The sequence below is a fragment of the Typha angustifolia genome, chromosome 15 (assembly GCF_048772165.1).
Source record: "Typha angustifolia cultivar Huaian chromosome 15, ASM4877216v1, whole genome shotgun sequence".
Classification (NCBI taxonomy): Eukaryota; Viridiplantae; Streptophyta; class Magnoliopsida; order Poales; family Typhaceae; genus Typha; species Typha angustifolia.
Window position 1 is genome coordinate 9082101 of NC_133253.1, and position 20133 is coordinate 9102233.

General features: G+C 31.1%; 1 protein-coding gene across 1 annotated transcript; it reads left to right on the forward strand.

Annotated features, from left to right (window-relative positions):
• The first annotated feature begins 11739 nt into the window (after positions 1-11739).
• Positions 11740-17048, forward strand: LOC140778813 (uncharacterized). Its single transcript, XM_073123683.1, has 5 exons — positions 11740-12163; positions 12348-12451; positions 13622-13798; positions 14201-16074; positions 16738-17048. Exons 1-5 carry the CDS (start codon positions 12009-12011, stop codon positions 16885-16887), a joined length of 2460 nt encoding a protein of 819 aa, XP_072979784.1. The 5' UTR covers positions 11740-12008; the 3' UTR covers positions 16888-17048.
• The last annotated feature ends 3085 nt before the right edge of the window (positions 17049-20133 follow it).

The window sequence follows — 20133 nt, forward strand, 5'->3', positions numbered from 1 at the left end:
ATTTTGGACTTTTTATAAATTGTAATTCTACCTAAGGAAAAATCGTAATTAAATCCGAGAGAGACAAAAGCTGAATGAATATGATTAATTTTAAATTTAATTTACTTACCTTGTGCTCTTACTTTATTTCTCTAGAAATATAGCTTTATAGCTTAAATTATAGGTATGCATAAAATATGAATTGAGTTAGATTAATCCTCTCCCTATCTCTATTGTCAGTCTCTCTCAACCCTAGTCATTTTATATGGCTTTTTCTTTTCTTTTCCTAATCAATCAACCTATCATAGCGGCTGGTCATCTATCAACAAGACTAACCTCTCGTGCAACGCCACCATCTAATTGAGAGCCCTGCCACCATCGACTCTCTTTCCTTCCTTCCCTTGCTGGCTATCTATTTTACTCTCGCTAAGTTCCATAGTCAGTGTTATTTATATTTAGATGGAGAGTATTAAAGAGAAAAGAAGAGAATAAATAAGGAAACTAGAAAAAAAAAAGGAAAAAAAAAATTGTTATAGTATTTTTTTTTTCTCCTTGTCTTATCTTATTCTCTTATTTTTAAAGTTTTAAAGGATAATTCTATTTAGATACCTGAATTATCACCTATTTTTATGTACATCTTGAACTTTTTTATACACAAAGACCTCTAAATTATTAAAAATGTCTAACTTCCCTTACGTTGTTAATAAATTAATCAAATATATTTTCTGCCTCCAAACCCCTCAATATTTCTCCTTTATATCCCTTATCTTTTTTTATCTTTTTTCATAGAAAATTAATAATCAAGTGAGTTTATATACGTTCTCTTACTTCAGCATGTTTTTTCATCTCTTCATTTTCAGACTCCTACTTAATCATCATTGTCGACATTGACCTTAACAATACTAACCTTACTAAGGTATCTATCTTATTAGAGAGTGAAGATAAATCAGAGAAAAATAAACGAAGCATTTAAAAGCATCATTAAATCCACAATGGATCCGGTTAGTGTTTTCTTTGTATAATTTAATTTTGAAGGAGTTTTTAGAGCATAAAAACATTCAAAAAAAATTTAAGAGAGCTTTGTAGAGAAGATAAGATAGAGGAAGAACGAAAAGTTCTTAATTTTGGATTGAGAAGATTTCTTCTTTGTAATCTTTTTTTTTCTAATATAGTAACATTAGTGGGATCTTCATGAATATAACCCTAGTTGGGTAAACCACATAAAATTTGTGTCTCCTTGCTTACTTTATTTATTTTCTTTTTACATTTTATATTTTGTTCCTAACAACTAATATTAGAGCTTAGGTTGTGGTTGAAATGGAAGCAATAGCAGAAGAAGAAATTTTCGGATTGAGAAGTTCAATGGAAGCAATTTTGCTCTATGGAAGATGTAAATAGAAAATTATTTCTATCAAAAAAATCTTTATTTGTCTTTAGGCAGAAGTGATAATAAATCTAAAAATATAGATGATGCAAAGTAGAATATATTCGATCACAAACGATGATTCAACTTACTCTTGTAACACTAGTAGCCTTTAATATTTACAAAAAGAAGATGACTATATATGTTATGGTTGCTTTGACAAGGATGTATAAAAAAATTTCAGCTTCAAATAAAATTTTCTTAATGAAAAAACTATTAAACATGAAAATGTCTGAAAGCGATACCATGGCAAAATATTTGGATAAATTTAACACTATTACTAATCAATTAGAATCGATTGGTATCAAGTTTAGTGGTGAAGTTATGGCCATTATCTGGTCTATTGAATAGTTGGGGCGATCTAGTTAATGAAAGCATCTCATCAACGGAAAAGCATCTCGTTAGTAAAAGCATCAGGAAATGCTTTGAGCATGAAGGAAGAGTAATATCCATAAAGAAAAATGATAATAGCATAAGATAATCAAAATCAAGAAAGAATAATTTTAGACATCTACAAGGGTGCTAGAATTGTGGTAAGAAATAGCATATAAAGTATGATTATAGAACATCTAAGAAATTAGTGCACAACAATAGTTAGGGCAATGGTTCAATAAATCTTTCTAATGAATCCGATTTAGAAAATGGCATTCGTATTCTTTCTTATGACAATCAAAATAAATTTTGGATTTTAAATTTATGCACATTCTTCCATGCTGCGTTGAACGTAGTTTTACTTTCTAACTTTGTATAGAAAAAGTTTTAAAAGGTATATATCGGTGATGATCAACCATATGATATCACTAGAAAAAGAGATGTGAAAGTTAAGACTACTAATAGATAAATCTAAACTCGAAAGATATGAGATATGTGCATAAACTGACTAGAAATTTGATTTCAGCCAATTGTCAAACCTAGGACATAATACAATATTTATTAATATAACTCACTAAAGATCAATAAAGGATCTATGATAATAGCCCGAGACAAGCGTGAAGGGATCCTGTATACAGCATATAATAGTAATGTAATTATAATTATGTTGTCTTACATTAACACAATTATTTTGCATAGGAGGCTTGGGAACATACATGAAAAAGATATAAAAAAATGATAATTTTGAAAAAAAAAAAAAGATCTAAGATCTAAGTTCAGTGGATATGAATTTTTGTGAATATTGTACCTTTGAATAAAAATATTAGCTTTATAAAGGTTGGAAGGATACTAAAGGCTAAAAAACTAAAATTTATTCATACTAATGTTTAGGGATTAGCTTATGTATCTTCTATTAATGGCTCTTTATTATATTATTTTTATAAATGATTCAACTAGAAAGTTTTGTGTTTACTTCTTAAAATATAAGTCTGATGTGTTTAAAGTGTTTAGGAAGTGAAAGCTTTAATTGAAAATGAGATAGAGTTAAAACTGAGACATCTAATATTAGACAATAGAGGTGAATATTGCAAAAAATAATTTAAGGAGTTTTGCATGAATAATAGAATAAGGAGGGAGAAAACTATTCTAGGAACATCACAGTAGAATGGTGTTGTAAACCACATGAACAGAATAAAAATTAATACTAGATTATTAAAGCAGTTTTAGGCAAATGTAGTAATAAGCACAGCCACCTACCTTGTCTATAGAGGATCATTAGTTGCATTGAAATGTAGACTACCGGTTAAAGTTTGGATGAGAAAGGAGGTCAATTTTTCACACTTATGAAATTTTTATTGTATTTTCTATATTCATATTGATGTTGAAAATATATCTAAACTTGATGCTAAGTTAAAATTATACTTTCATTATATATAATGCTAAAGATTTTAGATGTCATCTTTGAGCTTACTATGAATAAAGAGAACCTCCTTGAAAACAAATCAAATATGAGATTTAGTTCAAGCTAAAAAAAAACCCTCCAAAATAAATGGGTATATAGACTAAAAGAGGAACCTGGTAGCAGAAAAAAAGTCAGATTGGTGATAAAAAGTTTTAACAAAAGACAAGTATTGATTTTATAATAAAAATTCTCATATATTGTAAAATTGTCTATTAACTATGCTCAGGATTTTGAATAAAATAGATTTACATTTACAGCAGTTAAATGTAAAAACAATTTTTTTGCATAGAGATTTGGAGGAAGATATCCATATGAAGTAGCTAGAAGAATGTGTGAAAGTAGGATTTGAGTGGCTTGTATGCAAACTCAAGAAGAGTTTATATGGACTAAAATAAACTCTAAGATAATGATACAATAAGTTTGACAACTTCATAGTACAACATAAGTATAATTATTACAATTCAGATCATTGCCACTATTTTAAAAAGTTTGAAAATTTATATATTATTTTACTCTTATATGTGGATGGCATATTAATTGTAGGTTCTAATATGAATAAGATTAGGAACCTCAAGGATCAATTGTCTTATGTTTTCTCTATAAAGGATTGGTTTAGTTAAGTAAATTTTGAAAATGCAAATTGAAAAAAATAGAAAGACACTTTTCGAGGTTATTCTAAAAAGAGTATATTGAAAAAATATTGAAGATGTTTAACATGAAAATTACTAAACCTAATTAGCATATCTCTTACAGGTCATTTCAAACTCTCAAGTTAGTAATCTGCAAAAACATAAGAAAAAAAGACAAAGATGGCATAAGTTTTATATGTATCAACAGTTGGGAGTTTGATATATACTATAGATATACATGACTAAATATTACAAATACAATGGGAGTTATGTATATAAGAAATCTGGGTAAAGAGCATTGAAAAGATATAAACTTGGTAATTAAGTATCTACATGACACAAAAGATGTATCTTTATACTATGGAGACTCTAAATTAAGTTAGAAGGTTTTATTGATCAGACTTAATAGGAGATCATGGCAAAAGAAAGAGTATTAGTGGGTTCTTGAGTTTTATGGTTAAAGAAAATAGTTGTTTTATCAATGATAAAAGTAATATGTTGTAGCTTCAAAAGCCAATAAAGAGATGATGTGATAAAAAAACTAATTGAAGGAGTTGGGAATAAAGCAAAAAGATTACAATTTGTATAATGATAGTCAAAATGCTATACATTTGGCAAAGAATTCAACATTTCATTTAAGGATAAAGCACATTGATATTAAATATTATTTCATACAATAATATTTGGACAAAAAGATCTTGAAGTTAGTGATGGTTCATACAAATCATAATTGTGCGGACATATTAACAATGGTTGTCACCATAGAGAAGCTAAAAATGAATTCAACTTCTTTTGGTCTTCTAGATTAAAGACGTTATTGAGATCTTGTCATTGGTTAAGCCTAAGTAAATATTGATAATTCAAATTTTATAAATCATTTGAGGATCAAATTAGTCTCTAAGTGGGAGATTGTTCGGAATTAAGACATATTAGAGAAAAAAGAACAAAGTGTTTGAATGTCTCGGCAAATTCGTGACGGGCCTAATTAGATTCTGTTGTAAACTTATAAATATAATTTGTTCCTAAAAAAGTTTTAAGGGCATGATAATTAAAAAAAAAACTACGGAGCTTTTAAAGAAGAAAAATGAGAGAAAGAACAATAAGTTTTTAATTTTGAGTTGAGAGGAATTTATCATTGTAATCTTTTTTATTTTACATAATAAAATCTTCGTAAAAATACCTCTATTTGGGTGAACCATATAAAATATGTGTCTCGTTAATTGCTTTATTTTCTTTTCTTCTTCTTGTATTATGTATTTTGTTCCCAATATCCCCTCCTATATTTTAACTTTAATAGTTTTTGTAGTACCACACTTTCCGTTATGCTTTTCTTTCCTATGCTTCAGATAGTCATATGGGTAGTAACCTCCATCCCACAATAAGTAATCAAAGAACCTAACCAAACTCTTATCCTTTACTCTATCTCCAAATCCAAGAGATCTTTTAGTTTCTAATAGTTGGAAGTAGAAAATGGTAGCCATGGCTACCACTATCACAAACATTGTAGATTTGGTCCTTCTCTCCATTTCACATAATTCTTTAAAGCTATTTTTGACCTCTGGTGTTTTTATACAATAAAAAATTATTCATAAGTTTTTAGTTTTGTTTAAATTCGTTATCAATTTCATAGGAACCCAAATGGTCATAGAAAGTCCATTTAGCAAGAAACTGATTTTAGATGATCTACTTGGTAAGTTATATGAACATTAATTCTACTTATTTGGATATGTATGCGAAACTAAGATATGTATATTGACTTCTTTTTTTGTAATATTTGAAGGAGTTTTGAAAGAATTTGGCTTTGAACTAACTTTAATATGACTGGATTTATGCTATCGAGAATTTTAGCGATCAACAATATCTTGATTAGACTCTTTTTTCAAAGAATTGGAGTAGAGCTAACACACCAGCCAACTGGCAGAACTCTCTTTTCTCAATTCTAATCTATATTAATAATAGCTTTACATTATAATCTTTTGAATAGCTTAGGATTATTAGACCGTAAAGGTTTTGTTTCATGTTTTAGACAAAGAATCTAACTAAGCTCTTCTTCTTGACTTGTCAAAGAAAAAAATGGTATCAAGCTCCTCTACAAACTTGACCTCAATAACAATTGCTTTGTCAATGTCTTACCTTGTATTGCCCTCCCCTATCCTCCCTTCGCTACCTCGACTTCTGCTTAAACGACTTCAAAGGCTCATTCATTCGGGCCTCTTCGATTAACCATGCGATATTATCTTTCTGAACTCCAACCACATTTGCCATCCTATCCTCTCCAGCTTCAGAAACCTTTTAGCTTCTATCATTGTTCTCGTTAACAACTAGTTAAGTGGATGCATCATCTTCCAACAATAGCATGATGAACACTCTTTACATGTAAAGAACATAAATATTGGTAAATTGATATTTCTATTTTTTTTACTACTATAAATAAGGGTATAATGTCACAAACTTGCTCACGTGTGATCACATGATAATATATAAATGAGAAATATAACAATAAACCAACTGAAAAAAAATTTCTGAGATTTTTAATAGTTTAGGAGATCTATATATGCGAAAAAAGGTTCGATGGGTCATGTAGAAATAAACAATAGTTTGATAGTTGGTCTATGTGAAATTATTCTAAGTTTTGTTCTAAATAAGAGTTTTATCCAAATTGTGTGAATATTATTATATATATATATAATTTGAAGTGTGCTCATTAAATGTATGCCAAAAATTCAAGGCTTAAGCTTGTTTGATATCATGTTATATATCTAAAGATGCTAAAACTATAACTATCACTCCTAGAGATGCTCATTGAACCAAATTCAGGAAAGTCCTGGTCAAATAATATAATTCACCAACTCCAACTCTTTAGTGTTAGAAGCACACTTTTTTATATTTGTTATTTACTCTTGTAGTTTTACCTTGTCTTACTTTATAATGGCAGAGTAAGAAACTTTAGAGGGGCAAAATTATCAAAATTAATACTTTATACTTTAAGTATTAAATAATAACATATGCTTAAAATTTCACTTAAAAATTAAAGGTTTTTCGATACATTCTAATTTTTAGTCTAGAATCAATAAATTTAGTTTTATTGTAACCAATTTCTATATGGCCCATAATTTAATAACTAAAAGAAAACTCTTACAATAATAGAAGTAAGAGATCAGAAATAGTATTTATCATATTTATCTCAACTCAAACATATGATGAGCATAGATTAGTAAATGCAAGATTAAATCAGAAGAAACAGTATTAGAAGAAAGAAATTATAGTGGATACACAAACAATATTTTTAAGGGAAGAATTCTAATAGACGAAAAAAATAAAAGATAGGATGCAAAAATTTAAAAGGAAATGAAATAAATTTTTTTTTTAAATTTTATTAATTACTTCTCGTCAGTCCTATATTTCACTATTTTAGGAAAGCGAACTAATTTGCGAATCTAACTTAGGTCTTGATACAATTATCTTTTCTGTATGGGTTGATAATATGTTGTATATAGATATACGATGTATGCTTTTTAAAAAAAAATATTATAATTAGAAAAAACTATTTATAGAAACAAATGAAATAATGATCTTCATCTAGAGATACATGCATGCATGATGTAACAAAAAGTGAGCTATGATTTACTTAATCTCAGTTAGGACATACAAATATATATTATTTTATACTTACTACATGTGTTAGCTTCATCTACAACATTGGAGAAAAATCACATTGTATTAATTCTCATAAACTTGTACTTAAAATATACTTAAATGATGCCGGTAATAATTTATCTCCTGGGTGGTTTGTTTTTATAGATCATGGATCACAACACACAGTGGTGAGCATTAATTATTCATTGCATTTGGTTTGTTTGAAATGGAACATCCAAAAGAACAAGAATTGAGAAATAATAAATACAACAACAAAGAGTAGTAGTTGGAAGGGTTGGCACAAAATGTTAGGAAGTGAATGAATGATGAGCATCTCCACCCACCGTCCATGAAAGGAGCAATTGAAAGATTTATTAATTTATACTCCATCCTCATTTTAATTACTAAGAGTAGATGGATAGCAAAATTAGTTACTATATTTATTTAATATATAAACTAATTTGATATATGGATACATAGGTTAAAATGAAAATTTGCATATAACATCCTATCTTTTATGAAATTTTGATTTATATCCTATATATATACTATTTATAAATCGAGCCTTATAATTTAATTAATATGTCCAGAAAACACCCTACTGTTATTAAATTCATTGGTTAAACTTAATCAAACCTTTCTGGGTTAGATCGTATCGAAAAAATTATAAAAATACTCTCAACCAAATCATACTAAAAAATCATTTCAGCCATTTTAGAAATAGCATATCTCTATTTAACAGAATATTCTCACGGTATTAGTCCAGATCTAACCCAAGGTATTTTTTACACATATTCGTTAAGTTATAGAGCTCGATTTATAAATAATAAAAAGATAAGATATAAACCGCAATTCTTTTAAAAAAATATAAAAATTTCCGTATTTAAAAAGATCAAAATAACCCTTTTAATTTTGTTAAAATCCTTAAACATTCTACATATTTTAAATGGAGAGAAAACAATATATATATATATATATATAAGGAATATAAGAGGATTAAGTGAAATAAACGAAGGGTGACGAAGATATTTTAAATTATATCCTAACCATAATATATTCTAAATTTTCAACCTTTTTATGGGAACAAAAACGTTAACATCATGGGAATTTTCCAAGAGCCTTCCATACTCTTATCTAAACACATTTGCTTATTTATTTCCGTAAGTCACGAAACCGTCGAATAAGGAGTGTATTTAATTAATGCATAATTATTAATTATTAGCACGTTATCGAATAACTTTCTAAGCTTTTGGATAACTACAAATTTATTTAACCCTTGTATTACGCTGAGACTAAATAATTATGTAGATAAACATACATTTGATATGGGAATCCAAAGTTTGGTCATGAGTTTTCTTTTTAGTTTTGGAGAAATTCTTTAACATGTCTAATTCAACTTAAAATTTAGGAAACTTTGGACTTATTTTTTTAATAAAATTACGGTTTACACTCTGTCTAGATAATCTAGTGAATATGTAGAAAATACTTTTGACTAATAACCCAACTAAATCTAATTAATACTAAGGATATTTTAGCCGATTAGAAATAAATATTCCTACTTAACAGAATATTTTCAGTTTAAATCTAACTCCAAATATTTTTTATATATATTTCTTAAATTAGGGTTCGGTTTGTAAATAATGTAATTGTAAGGTGTAAATTATAATTTTATTAAAATACAGTATGTTATATGTAAATTTCTCTAAAATTAAAATATAAAATTAGATTAATTTTATTACGTCAGCAAGATCGCTGAATCATTCCAACAACTTAATATAAAACAAATTCTCCTAATAATACGTAGAATGTACGCAAAGACGTTCAATTTTCCACATAAACTATTGCTATTTAGTTCAACTATTTTGCTGACGTGGCTTTTATTATAGATAGCAAGAGATTTGGGATCTATAGTTTGGTCAAAAAAGGGAACTCCATAATAAATGCATGGGGTTGTCGTACGCTACACTAAAATAAATTCCTCGGGCAGCCTGAGTGGGGTCACTGCTCCGTCATCAGCGTTATCGTGCCTCGTCCTATTACCACGTCGTCAGATTCTCTGCCACGCATTCTATTTGCTGACTTGCCCGCCGTACCACCTCTACCTCTACCTCCACATCCACATCCACATCCACATCCACAAGTCTTTTGGCCCGCCACGTAAGATTTAAACAAAAAATATATATATATACGTGGGAGAAAAGTTTCGGGCCTTCTCTGGTAGGCTGCATGAAAGAACACACCGTGCAGCTTCCCTAACCAATGGTCTTCTGCCACGTCGTTTATAACCTATAAGGAAATTCCCTGAAGTAAGATTATCTTTCAAACTTAAAATTTGAGTACAAAGTGACCGTATGATGTGTTTCTAAGTGGCTACTAAGGCTGCCCAAGTGTATTGAATTCAAATTCAAAATTTATGAGCAGCAAAATACCACCTAATTTTCCAACCAAACAAGGAAAACATATCTAAAGTTTGTCTAACTAACTTTTAGTGCTAATTAGTGCGATTAATAAAATTTATTAAAATAAAAAATCCTATATTAAATAAAATAATAATATAAATTTAGGAGGGTCGTGGCTCCTGTCCATGATCTCAATCATTGTCCGCGATGGCATCTCTGCTCTCTGTCGGTCTCAACTTTTGTCACTTCTGGGGTAGATTTGTTGGGAGAGCGGATCATCTGCATCCTAAGATGCAGGAAATCTTGTTTAGCTGCCAATACCTAATAAATTATTAGCAGAACAATAAAGATGCTTTATCTAGGAGGAGAAGATAGAGAAATATGTAAGGTAGCATTGTGCCACAATGCCATCATATACATGGTAGGTACTACTAATTAGAAAGACAAAATTTAAGGGAAATTTTCAAGTAACACCCTGGATGGTTAATATAATTTTAAGTAAAATCTTAAACTGGTAAACATTTTACTTGGTAAAAAGTAAAATGCTAATCATATTAATATTTTTAAATAAAATGCTAATATAATTAGCATTTTTATTAAAGAAAAAATGTTGAATAATTAGCTTTATTAGAAGAAAAGAATATATATAAAACGTTAAAGAGTTTAAAGATATATATAAAAATATAAAGAAAATTTTATAACGTCGTAACTTTGTGCTCGATTATCTATTTTAGTCATAAAATATATCATTACGAAGATATAAGAAACTTTTATAAGTTGGAATAATGTAGTCATTCCTCGTAGTCAACACTTAGAATTGCAAAAAAAGGATTATAACTCCTCCAAAATTTATTTTTATTATTTTCTAATAAAATACTTAACTCTTCAACATTTTTTAATATAAAATATTGATATGATCAGGAGTAAAATGCTGCATTTATTAGCGTTTTATATAAAGCTATATAGTCACGGACCTATTTTGATATTAAGTATATAATATGATCTATTTGGAGAAATAAGTTTTAAAAGAGGGCTAGTTTGGTTAAAAGATCTTCGTTCGATGATTTTATAACTAACAATTGTTAACTCAGACAGACATATAGTTTATACTGGTTAAATTATTAAAATACTATGATAAATTTTAGAAATTACCTTTGTATGTCTAATAGAATAATCCTTGATTGATACTATTTTAAATTAGAAAAATTTGCATGTAATACCCTATCTTTTAATGAAATTATAATTTATACTTTACATTTTACTATTTACAGACCGAGCTATATGATTCAGCGAATATGTAAAAAAAATAATATACTATTAGATCAGTTAGTCAAACTTAACCAAATATTTTAGTTAAGCTAACTAAACTAAGAAATGATGAAAATACCCTCAATCAAGTCATACTAAGGGTATTTTAGTCATTTTAAAAATAAAATATTTTTACTTAATAGAATGTTTCGACGGTATTAATTCGAATCTAACACAGGGTATTTTCTAGACATATGCACTAAATCAAAAGGCTTGATTTGTAAATAGTAAAAATATAGGGTGTAAATCACAGTTACGTTATAAAGCAAGGTGATATATACATTAAAAAAATATAGATATAGGACATTGTTTGAAAATTCCCAAAAATTAAAGATAGTTTTATAATTTTATTTACTTGATGCACTCTCCAATGTATGTATGTGTAGTTTTTGGGAAGAAATAAATAATATTATAATATAATTTTCCAAAATCATTTGTAGCCAATCCTTAAAAAGTAGATTACTTTACTCCTCCACTTTCCATCTCTCCCTTTATTAGACAACACTAACAAACAAAATATAATAACAAAGAGAAACAAGGAAAGCCTCTCAAAAGCCAAATTTCCAATCCTTCTTTCCCCTAACTCCACCATCTTCTTCCCCTCTCCACCAAATTATAACAAAAGAACCCAAACTCTCCACCTTCTCCTCCTCCTCCTCCTCCTCCTCCATATACACACAGCCTCTCTCCATTGCCAAAGGTCTCACCTTTCCTCCTCCATAACCTCAGAGAGTTCCGCACCTTCTCCTAAGAATCGGGAATCCAGCATCTGGGTCTTGTCGGGGAACCGAGGAGCGGTCATGGCTGAAGCTCCTATCGAGCCGCCTTTGTCGCCTCGGAAGAGATTCTCGGCTCTGAGAGGCGTCCGGTGGCGGATTGATCTTGGGATTCTGCCGTCGACTCCGTCGGCTTCGGTCGACGATCTCCGGCGGGCTGCTGCGGATTGCCGGAGGAGGTGAGGTTTTGGGTTCTTTCTCTTCTGTACATTTTTCCCGACATTTAGGTAGCTAAATCCCTTCTTCCCATGGTTTGTTTGTGCCGAAGTTCCTTTCTTTCTCCCGTCAAACTTGAGATTATTATGGTACTTGCGATTCAAAGTAGATCATTTTCTCATTGTATCAAGGATTATGCAATCACAGATATGCGCGTCTACGGCGACATCTTCTAGTAGATCCTCATCTTTCCAAGGATGAGGATAGATCCTCTGACCTTGTCATGGACAACCCTCTCTCACAAAGTCCAGGTGCTTATCTACTTGACTTCTAAATATCTTCTATGGATCAGGGCATAGTGTCTCGTTCTTTGGTTGTGCAAAGTTCCCTCCATTGGATGGAGACTTTCTGGAGTTCTGTATATTATATTTTTCTTTCTGAGGACATAATTTGACTGTTATTCTGTTGGTGGATATCTCAAGTCTGTTTTTATAGACATTAATCCTAATTTCTTCTGCTAATTTCAATGTTTGAAGGTCTTATGTATCGTTAGATTTGGGCTGAGAAGTTCTGAATAACTACATCAGTTAAATTTTCATTACTTTGAAACTTGAAAGCTAATTGCACCAGATTCTATCCAGAATGGCTGAATTGTTTCTTAAAAGATTTACTCTATTTTGGTTTAAGTGCTCAATTTTCCTGCACAGTTTGCTATTGACATCATCAGAAACCTTTTTTTTTAAAATAATAAATAAATGTGATTATGCACGTAATATGAAAGATAAAAGCAGATTATCTCTTCTAAGGATAGCTATGCAGTTGATTGACCTTACTCCCTCTATGAATTATCAATATGGTGGGCATCATCTAATTTAGGACTAAACATATGGAGAGCGAGAACATTCATTTGTTCACTTTTTTATTTGTTATTTTTACATAATTGTCACTAAAAACTTTCAAAATATCAGAAGTGCCATAATATTTTTTAAAATATCATAATTGCCACCGAAATCCTTGTGCTCTTTTAAAAATGTCATTCCGTTAGTTAAATCTAACTAATCATGATTAAAACACAACTTAGATCTAGAAAAGACTATTTTGCCTTTGTATAAATTATTAAAAATAATTTAAATACTATCCAATATTATACTCATACTATAGTATGATAAAATATATCTTATTTTATGTAAGACAAAAATTGTTGATAAATATTTTACACTAAAAAGGAGGATATTTTAGTCATTTATGTGTGTTTATTAATTTAAATAATAATATGTTAGGAATATTATGTTAAAAATAATTATAATGGCAATTTTGAAAGAGAAGATTTAAGTGACAATTCTAATATTTTTAAGAAAATAGTTGCAATTAGGTAAAATCCTTTTTTTCCTTCTAATCCAGTTAAATCTCTTTATTGCTTACTAATGTAGCTCTACTCTTTTGATCAAGTTTGTTGATCGCTTTTATATACACTGTTACAGACAGCACTTGGGGCCGCTTCTTCAGGAATGCTGAGTTGGAAAAAATGGTTGACCAAGATTTATCTCGACTATATCCAGAAGATGGTAGCTACTTCCAGACACCCGCCTGCCAGGCCATCTTGAGGAGAATATTATTGTTGTGGTGTCTTCGGCACCCTGAATACGGATACCGACAAGGCAAGTTATCTTAATATGTCTAACGTCTGTAAGCTCAAATAATTCCTTGTTGAAGATTTGGTTGAATTCTTTTTGTTGTTGCTCATTGCACTTAGTTGTAAACATTTCAAACATATTTTCACTTGAAGATATGTTAAAGGCACTGGCTGACTTTCTTCGTTATTCCTTGTGATTTTCTTCTGTCAAAATAAAGTACGTGTTCATATCCAAACCTTCTGCATCTTGCAGGGTACTCATGCAAACTTCCTATTGAGTGTATTCATCTGCTTTAGTTTTTAAAAAATTGCAATCTTCTTTTGTAATGGTATAATCATCAATAACCTTCACATGTAATTAAAATTTCTTTCTAAAAGTCATAGATATACATTTATACTAACAAAGGATCGTACTATTTTTTTACAGGAATGCATGAATTGTTGGCTCCTTTGATATATGTTCTTCATGTCGATTTGGATCATCTATCCCAAGTGCGAAAACTCCATGAGGACTGTTTTATTGATAAATTTGATCGAGCATCTTTAGCAGAAAATGATATGGTTTCCAATTATCGATTTAGAAAGGACAGGAAATGCAACTTGGTAACTTTCAAAACAAATAGTTCTCAGGAGACCACACCTAAAGTTAGCAACCTGGATGAGTTTGATCCTGACATAAAGGACATATTTTTGTTATGTGATTCTTATGGAGCAGAAGGTGAGTTAGGTATTATATTATCTGAGAGATTTCTGGAACATGATGCCTATTGCATGTTTGATGGTTTAATGAATGGAGTTCACGGTATTGTTGCGATGGCGGATTTTTTCTCTTCCTCGCCCAGCACAGGATCAAGCATCAGTTTACCTCCCATTATTGAAGCCTCATCTGCACTATATCATTTGCTTTCTATTGTGGATTCTTCTCTTCACTGTCATCTTGTGGAGCTAGGTATTGAGCCTCAGTATTTTTCCCTTCGATGGTTGCGAGTTCTGTTTGGACGAGAATTTTCCCTTGATGATCTCTTAATATTGTGGGATGAACTATTTGCTTCTTCCAACAGCATGTACATAAGTGACAATACAGAGTATAGATTTTGGCTCTTATGCTCAGCTCGGGGGGCATTAATTGCAGCAATGGCAGTCTCTATGCTTATTCACCTGAGGTCGTCACTGTTAGCCACTGAAAATGCAACATCCTGTCTACAGAGGTTGCTGAATTTTCCTAAGAATATTGACATGGAGAAGTTGATTGAAAAGGCCAAATCACTGGAGGTTATTACTCTCGAGGCAAACATCTCCACGTCTTCCTATAGGATAAGTTCTAGCAGTAATAAATCAGCGGTTACCAGAGTTTATAGTCTTCAATCTGGTTCAGCATCTCCTAGAACTCTTCTCCATCCAATACCAGATAGCTACTGGGAGGAGAAATGGAGAGTTCTAAATAGGTCTGAAACGATTTCCAAGGAAACAGAGAATAACTCTTATTCTACTGGAACAACAAAAAAATCTCTGGATGAGAGATCTGGTTTATCCAGGATGGAATCAGATCCTTCTCCAATGAAGAATCGGAGAGGAAAGAATGCTTGGTCTTCAGTTAGGCGTAAGCTTTTTGACAGTTTGTCTTCCGATATAGAAAAATCGGAGGCAGATGATGTTAAGTCGCTAAGAGATAAAATTCCTGTTGTTTCAGGAAATGAATCTCTCTCCTTTCAAGTGAATGTAGAGGAGCATCCTTCCAAGGAGCCAGATGTCCAGAATACAATGCAAAGGACTTCAGATTTCACTGCTGAGGAAGCGAATTTGAGTGGAGAGTACTCTTCGGTGCTGTCCACGGCTTCCAGTCCTAGTATCATGGGTAATGATCATGACAATGACTCTGATAAAAGTAGTGTTACTTCAAATTCATCTGTTGGTCACAATGATGAGGAAACAACTCACATGGAGGAGCCTTGTGGTCAAGATTATCATAGTCAGGAAGTTCGAGACTTGGGAACCAATTCTACTGTAAAGCCTAGACTGGATGGATCCTTGGAAAAGGCAGAAGTTTCAAAGCCATTATCTTCTAAGTTCCAATGGTTTTGGAAGCTTGGTAGGGCCTCTGATGAAGGGAACATGGCGAACAGCAGAAGTGAGGAGTCACAAAGGCCATCCAGTGGAAATATCAGTAAGGATCGTTTACAAACTTCAGATACTGATGGGTCTTGCAACTCCTGTGGAGTTTCCAGAAGAACAGATGTTGGTGATAAAAAAGTCGTTGGCACTTTAAAGAATCTTGGGCAATCCATTCTCGAGAACATCCAGGTAAGACATTATTCTGTTATCAAGTGGTCTTTCTACTGTGCTTCTATTCCAATATGTGGTGTTTGTAGACAATCTCTTATATAATGACGAGTGCCTGAAGAAAAAGGGGACCACTGCACAAAGTTCTCGTCAGTGCACAGCCTAGGAAGGGGAAAAATGTACGATGCCTTACCACAATTTCTGCAAAGGCTATTTCCCTGGCTTGTGTCTACGAGCACTTTGATGTAAGGTGGCAAGCCTTTTATAGAGACATTGAATAACATCCTTTGCCTACAGTTGCCTCCAACTTTTGTTTCTCATGTATATTCTTCTAGGCTTTTTCGGTTTAGTTAGAGAAATGGTAGTATCATGTCCTTTTTTCTTGCAAGGTGATAGTATCATATCCTTTTTTCTTGCAAGGTGATAGTATCATGTCCTTTTTTCTTGCAAGGTGATAGTATCATGTCCTTTTTCTTGCAAGGTGATGAAAAAGATTAATGGCTTTATGGCATGGCTGCTTTTGTGATACATCTGATATAATGCTACTTGTAGTGAGTTTCATATACTGTTAGAATGTCGATTACTCTTACTACTAGTCATAAAGAACAACTGCTGTTAACTGATTAAAGATTATTACATGCTTGAGTGCAATGGTGGAGAAATGACTCCTTTTAATTTGTTTAGGTTATCGAGTCAGCCTTTCAGCAAGATAGCAGTCAGCTCAGCTCTCTGGAGACCTTGTCAAACAACATTCTTGGAGGTAAAGGGCAAGTTACAGCAGTGGCAGCTCTCAAGGAGCTTCGGAAGATTAGCAACTTATTATGTGAGATGTGAGTTTACTATAAAATGTGTATAGCTTCACATGTAAGTATCATTCTTCCATGGCCTAGTAATAAAAATTGAAGTGTCTAGGCCTTTCTCAATAAAGATTTTGTACCTCCATTGTAAGATATGTACATCTCTTCTGTCAATAAACCTACAAGTATCAGGGAGCAGCTCATTGGCTTTAGTATATTTCTTATTAATTTGTTTAAATCCACAGTCATCTCATTGGTAAATTGGTATAAATGAGCCTTCACAGCTATAATTCCTTTGAGTTGGTTTAAATTGTTAATGTGGCCTTTATTCTTCTTGGCTTGTTTTGGAGTATAGGATTTCTTTTCATATATCTCGACATGAGATAGAGTATCTTGTTCTAACTATCCTACACAGGCATGTCTCAATTTCAACTGTGATCCTAGAACATCAGATGGTGACTTATCTTAATTATGGTATCAAACATTATATTTACTTGATTCAATGTTCTCCAAGTGATGCGATTCTTAGATAACTCTCCTTTTTAATGCTAATAGCATTATTCTCTCGTGGTTAAAAGGATTTAATATTCGAATTTTAGCCTGGTGGTAACTGGTTACACTATTAAATTTTCACTTCTCTATCGGTATTTATAAATATTTATCCAGCACTTATTATTACATTATTTTCCCTGAATATATGCAGCAAATTACTCGCCAATATATCGCTTTCTCTACCATGTCGCATGGGGACCAAGATGGGGACATTAACATCTCAACCAAATTCTTAGTACGTTGTGTCGTTGTCTTTTAGAGCTGGCCTAACCTGGACAAGAAGACGACCTCTGAACTCATAAATAATGAATGAAGAGACGACGAAAAACTAAGCTTATAGACGAATTATTCAATCTTAGGTAGTGTATGATCTTGCCGGGAATCACGTTTAGTTTTATTGCGGTATATTATATTAGCTATCCTGGAAGAAGATAAGAGGGTACGGTATGAAAATAATTCTTTTTTTTTAGAGAAATAAAAATTTAATTGTATCTCAATTAAATCGATATTGCTGAACTTAATAATATCTCAATTAAATATTTTTAATTTATTATTATTTTAATAAAAACATTATTTTAATATCAAGTACGAGCTATTTATAGTTTTAGATTTCTCTCTCCATAGGAGAGAGAGAGTTGCCTAGCTAAATTGCCAACCGTGAGATATTGCAAGATTCAATTTTTTTATAATCGTCAACATTCACTACTCAGCAAGGTATAGTTAGGTGCTAGAAGTGCTGAAAATGTTTAAATTTTCAGCGCCTTTGTAGCTTACAAAATTACCAAAATTAGAGGAGCTGTCTTAAATCTGAGTTGGTTGCGGAGTCCTTATTTTGCTTTAGTTTTTGACAGTTTGTAATGCCCTATTGAAATTTTGGTTGAAATCAAAGTGCTATGGCAGTCTAAAGGCTTAAGCAATGCAATAGCAAAGCCTGATTCAAAGACACTGTGATAATTTGGCAAAACTTGAGTTTATGCACTGGTGATTGGTCAGGATAACCTCTCTCGGCCTCATCCTTAGCCTTCTAAATATTTAAGAAATATATTTAAAAAATTTGTAGATAAGATATTTAGAAAAGATATTTAGAAAACTTAGTTGCTAAGTTTTTCTTTAACTATATAAAGTTATGAACACTTTACTTGTAAATGATATAAAGTTTCTGTAAACGAAAAAAAGTGAAACTTTATCAAGAAAGCTCGTCTTCTCTAAGTGTTGTTTCTTAATACAAATATGCATTATAAAAATCCCTCTCTCTACCTCATCTCTTACCTCCTATTTCTATCTTTGTCTTTCTTTTATCATTTTAGAATAGTGATAGATTATAGTAGATTATGGTTACATAAATAGAGTAGGTTATGCTTGTAGTACTATAGAAACTTTCAGCGTTTCTGCCATCTGATCACCAACGCCCCTAGCTTGCTAATTAGTGAAAGTTGATGGCTATAAAATATTGAATCTTTCATTATTTTTTAGCAATCCAACTAGGCACTATTTCTCCTATGTAAAGAGAGAAACCTAAAGTTGTAAATTATTTAAACCCAGTATTAAAATAAAAAGTCTTCAATTACACCATAATTAGTTTTTTTCCCTCACAAAGGGTACTAATTGTTTTCTAAAGAAGGTTTAAATATAGCTTAGATTTTGACAAGACGAAGTATATATACTCTTGCATTGAGATGTTATTGCACTATGATGATGGAACTAACTTCCTCTCAATATTTAATCATTGAAGAAAGTTTTTGACCAACATATATTTATCAAACTACAATAGTGTTCAAAGTATTTCTTAAAGTAGTACAATAGGATAATTGCTTTTTCGGACAACGACTATCATTCGAGTAATCATCTAACTCCCATTGATTGTTGATGAAAGTGTGGAATGTAATATTTGATTTGCCTAATTAAAGTGAAGGTTTGGTGAAATTATTCGTAGAGTCTACGTTAAATGATAGAAAATATGATGGTCTGATAGAATTCATTACTTTGTTTACACAACCTAATGAACAAATGATATCTCAATCGCTAGTAAACTTGAATTTTCATGAACAATATTATACAGACCTAAGTCGAAATTATTTTGTGTCACCTTTAGTTGAATCTCCACCAGAGTAGCATAACGCAAATTGAGCATCTTGTAAAGTTGTTATTAATGAAATACAAGATATATCAATTGCTTCACAAAATATTAGTAGTGAGCCACGCGTTGGTCTATTGTTTAAAAGTAAAGATGAGTTGTAGATGTATTTAAAAAAGCATGCAATTGCCTTATACCACCCATACAAGGTTAAATATTCAAGTTCTATCATTTTATATGTGAAGTGTCAATAAAAAAAATATTTGTCAATGGAGAGTACAAACATATATTTGAAATAATCATGAGATGTGAGAAATAACAAAATATATTAGTCATCATACTTATCTCAACCCTTCACTAAATGAAGACTACTAATTAGATATCAAATTTGTAGTTCATAGACTCATAGATTCTGTGAGAAAGAATATAAATAAAAAAAATAGTTAGCCTCCGACAAGAGATTATCCATATTTATTATTATTAGATTTCATTTTGAAAGGTGTAGAGAGCAAAACAAAAGTTTATGGCAAATTATTTGGTGGTTGGTAGAATCATGTAATAGCCTTCATATATGAGGAAAGTAAATATAAAAATTCTAATAGAGTAGCTCAGTAGGATAAAGTCAAATTGAATGACAAATACAAAGATATTTATTTT

Excerpts from the sequence above, each read along its gene's own strand:
- LOC140778813 (XM_073123683.1), top strand. The coding sequence starts at position 12,009 with ATGGCTGAAGCTCCTATCGAGCCGCCTTTGTCGCCTCGGAAGAGATTC. Across the intron at positions 12,164-12,347 it reads GCTGCGGATTGCCGGAGGAG|ATATGCGCGTCTACGGCGAC; the intron begins GTGAGGTTTTGG and ends ATGCAATCACAG. Across the intron at positions 13,799-14,200 it reads TGAATACGGATACCGACAAG|GAATGCATGAATTGTTGGCT; the intron begins GCAAGTTATCTT and ends ATTTTTTTACAG.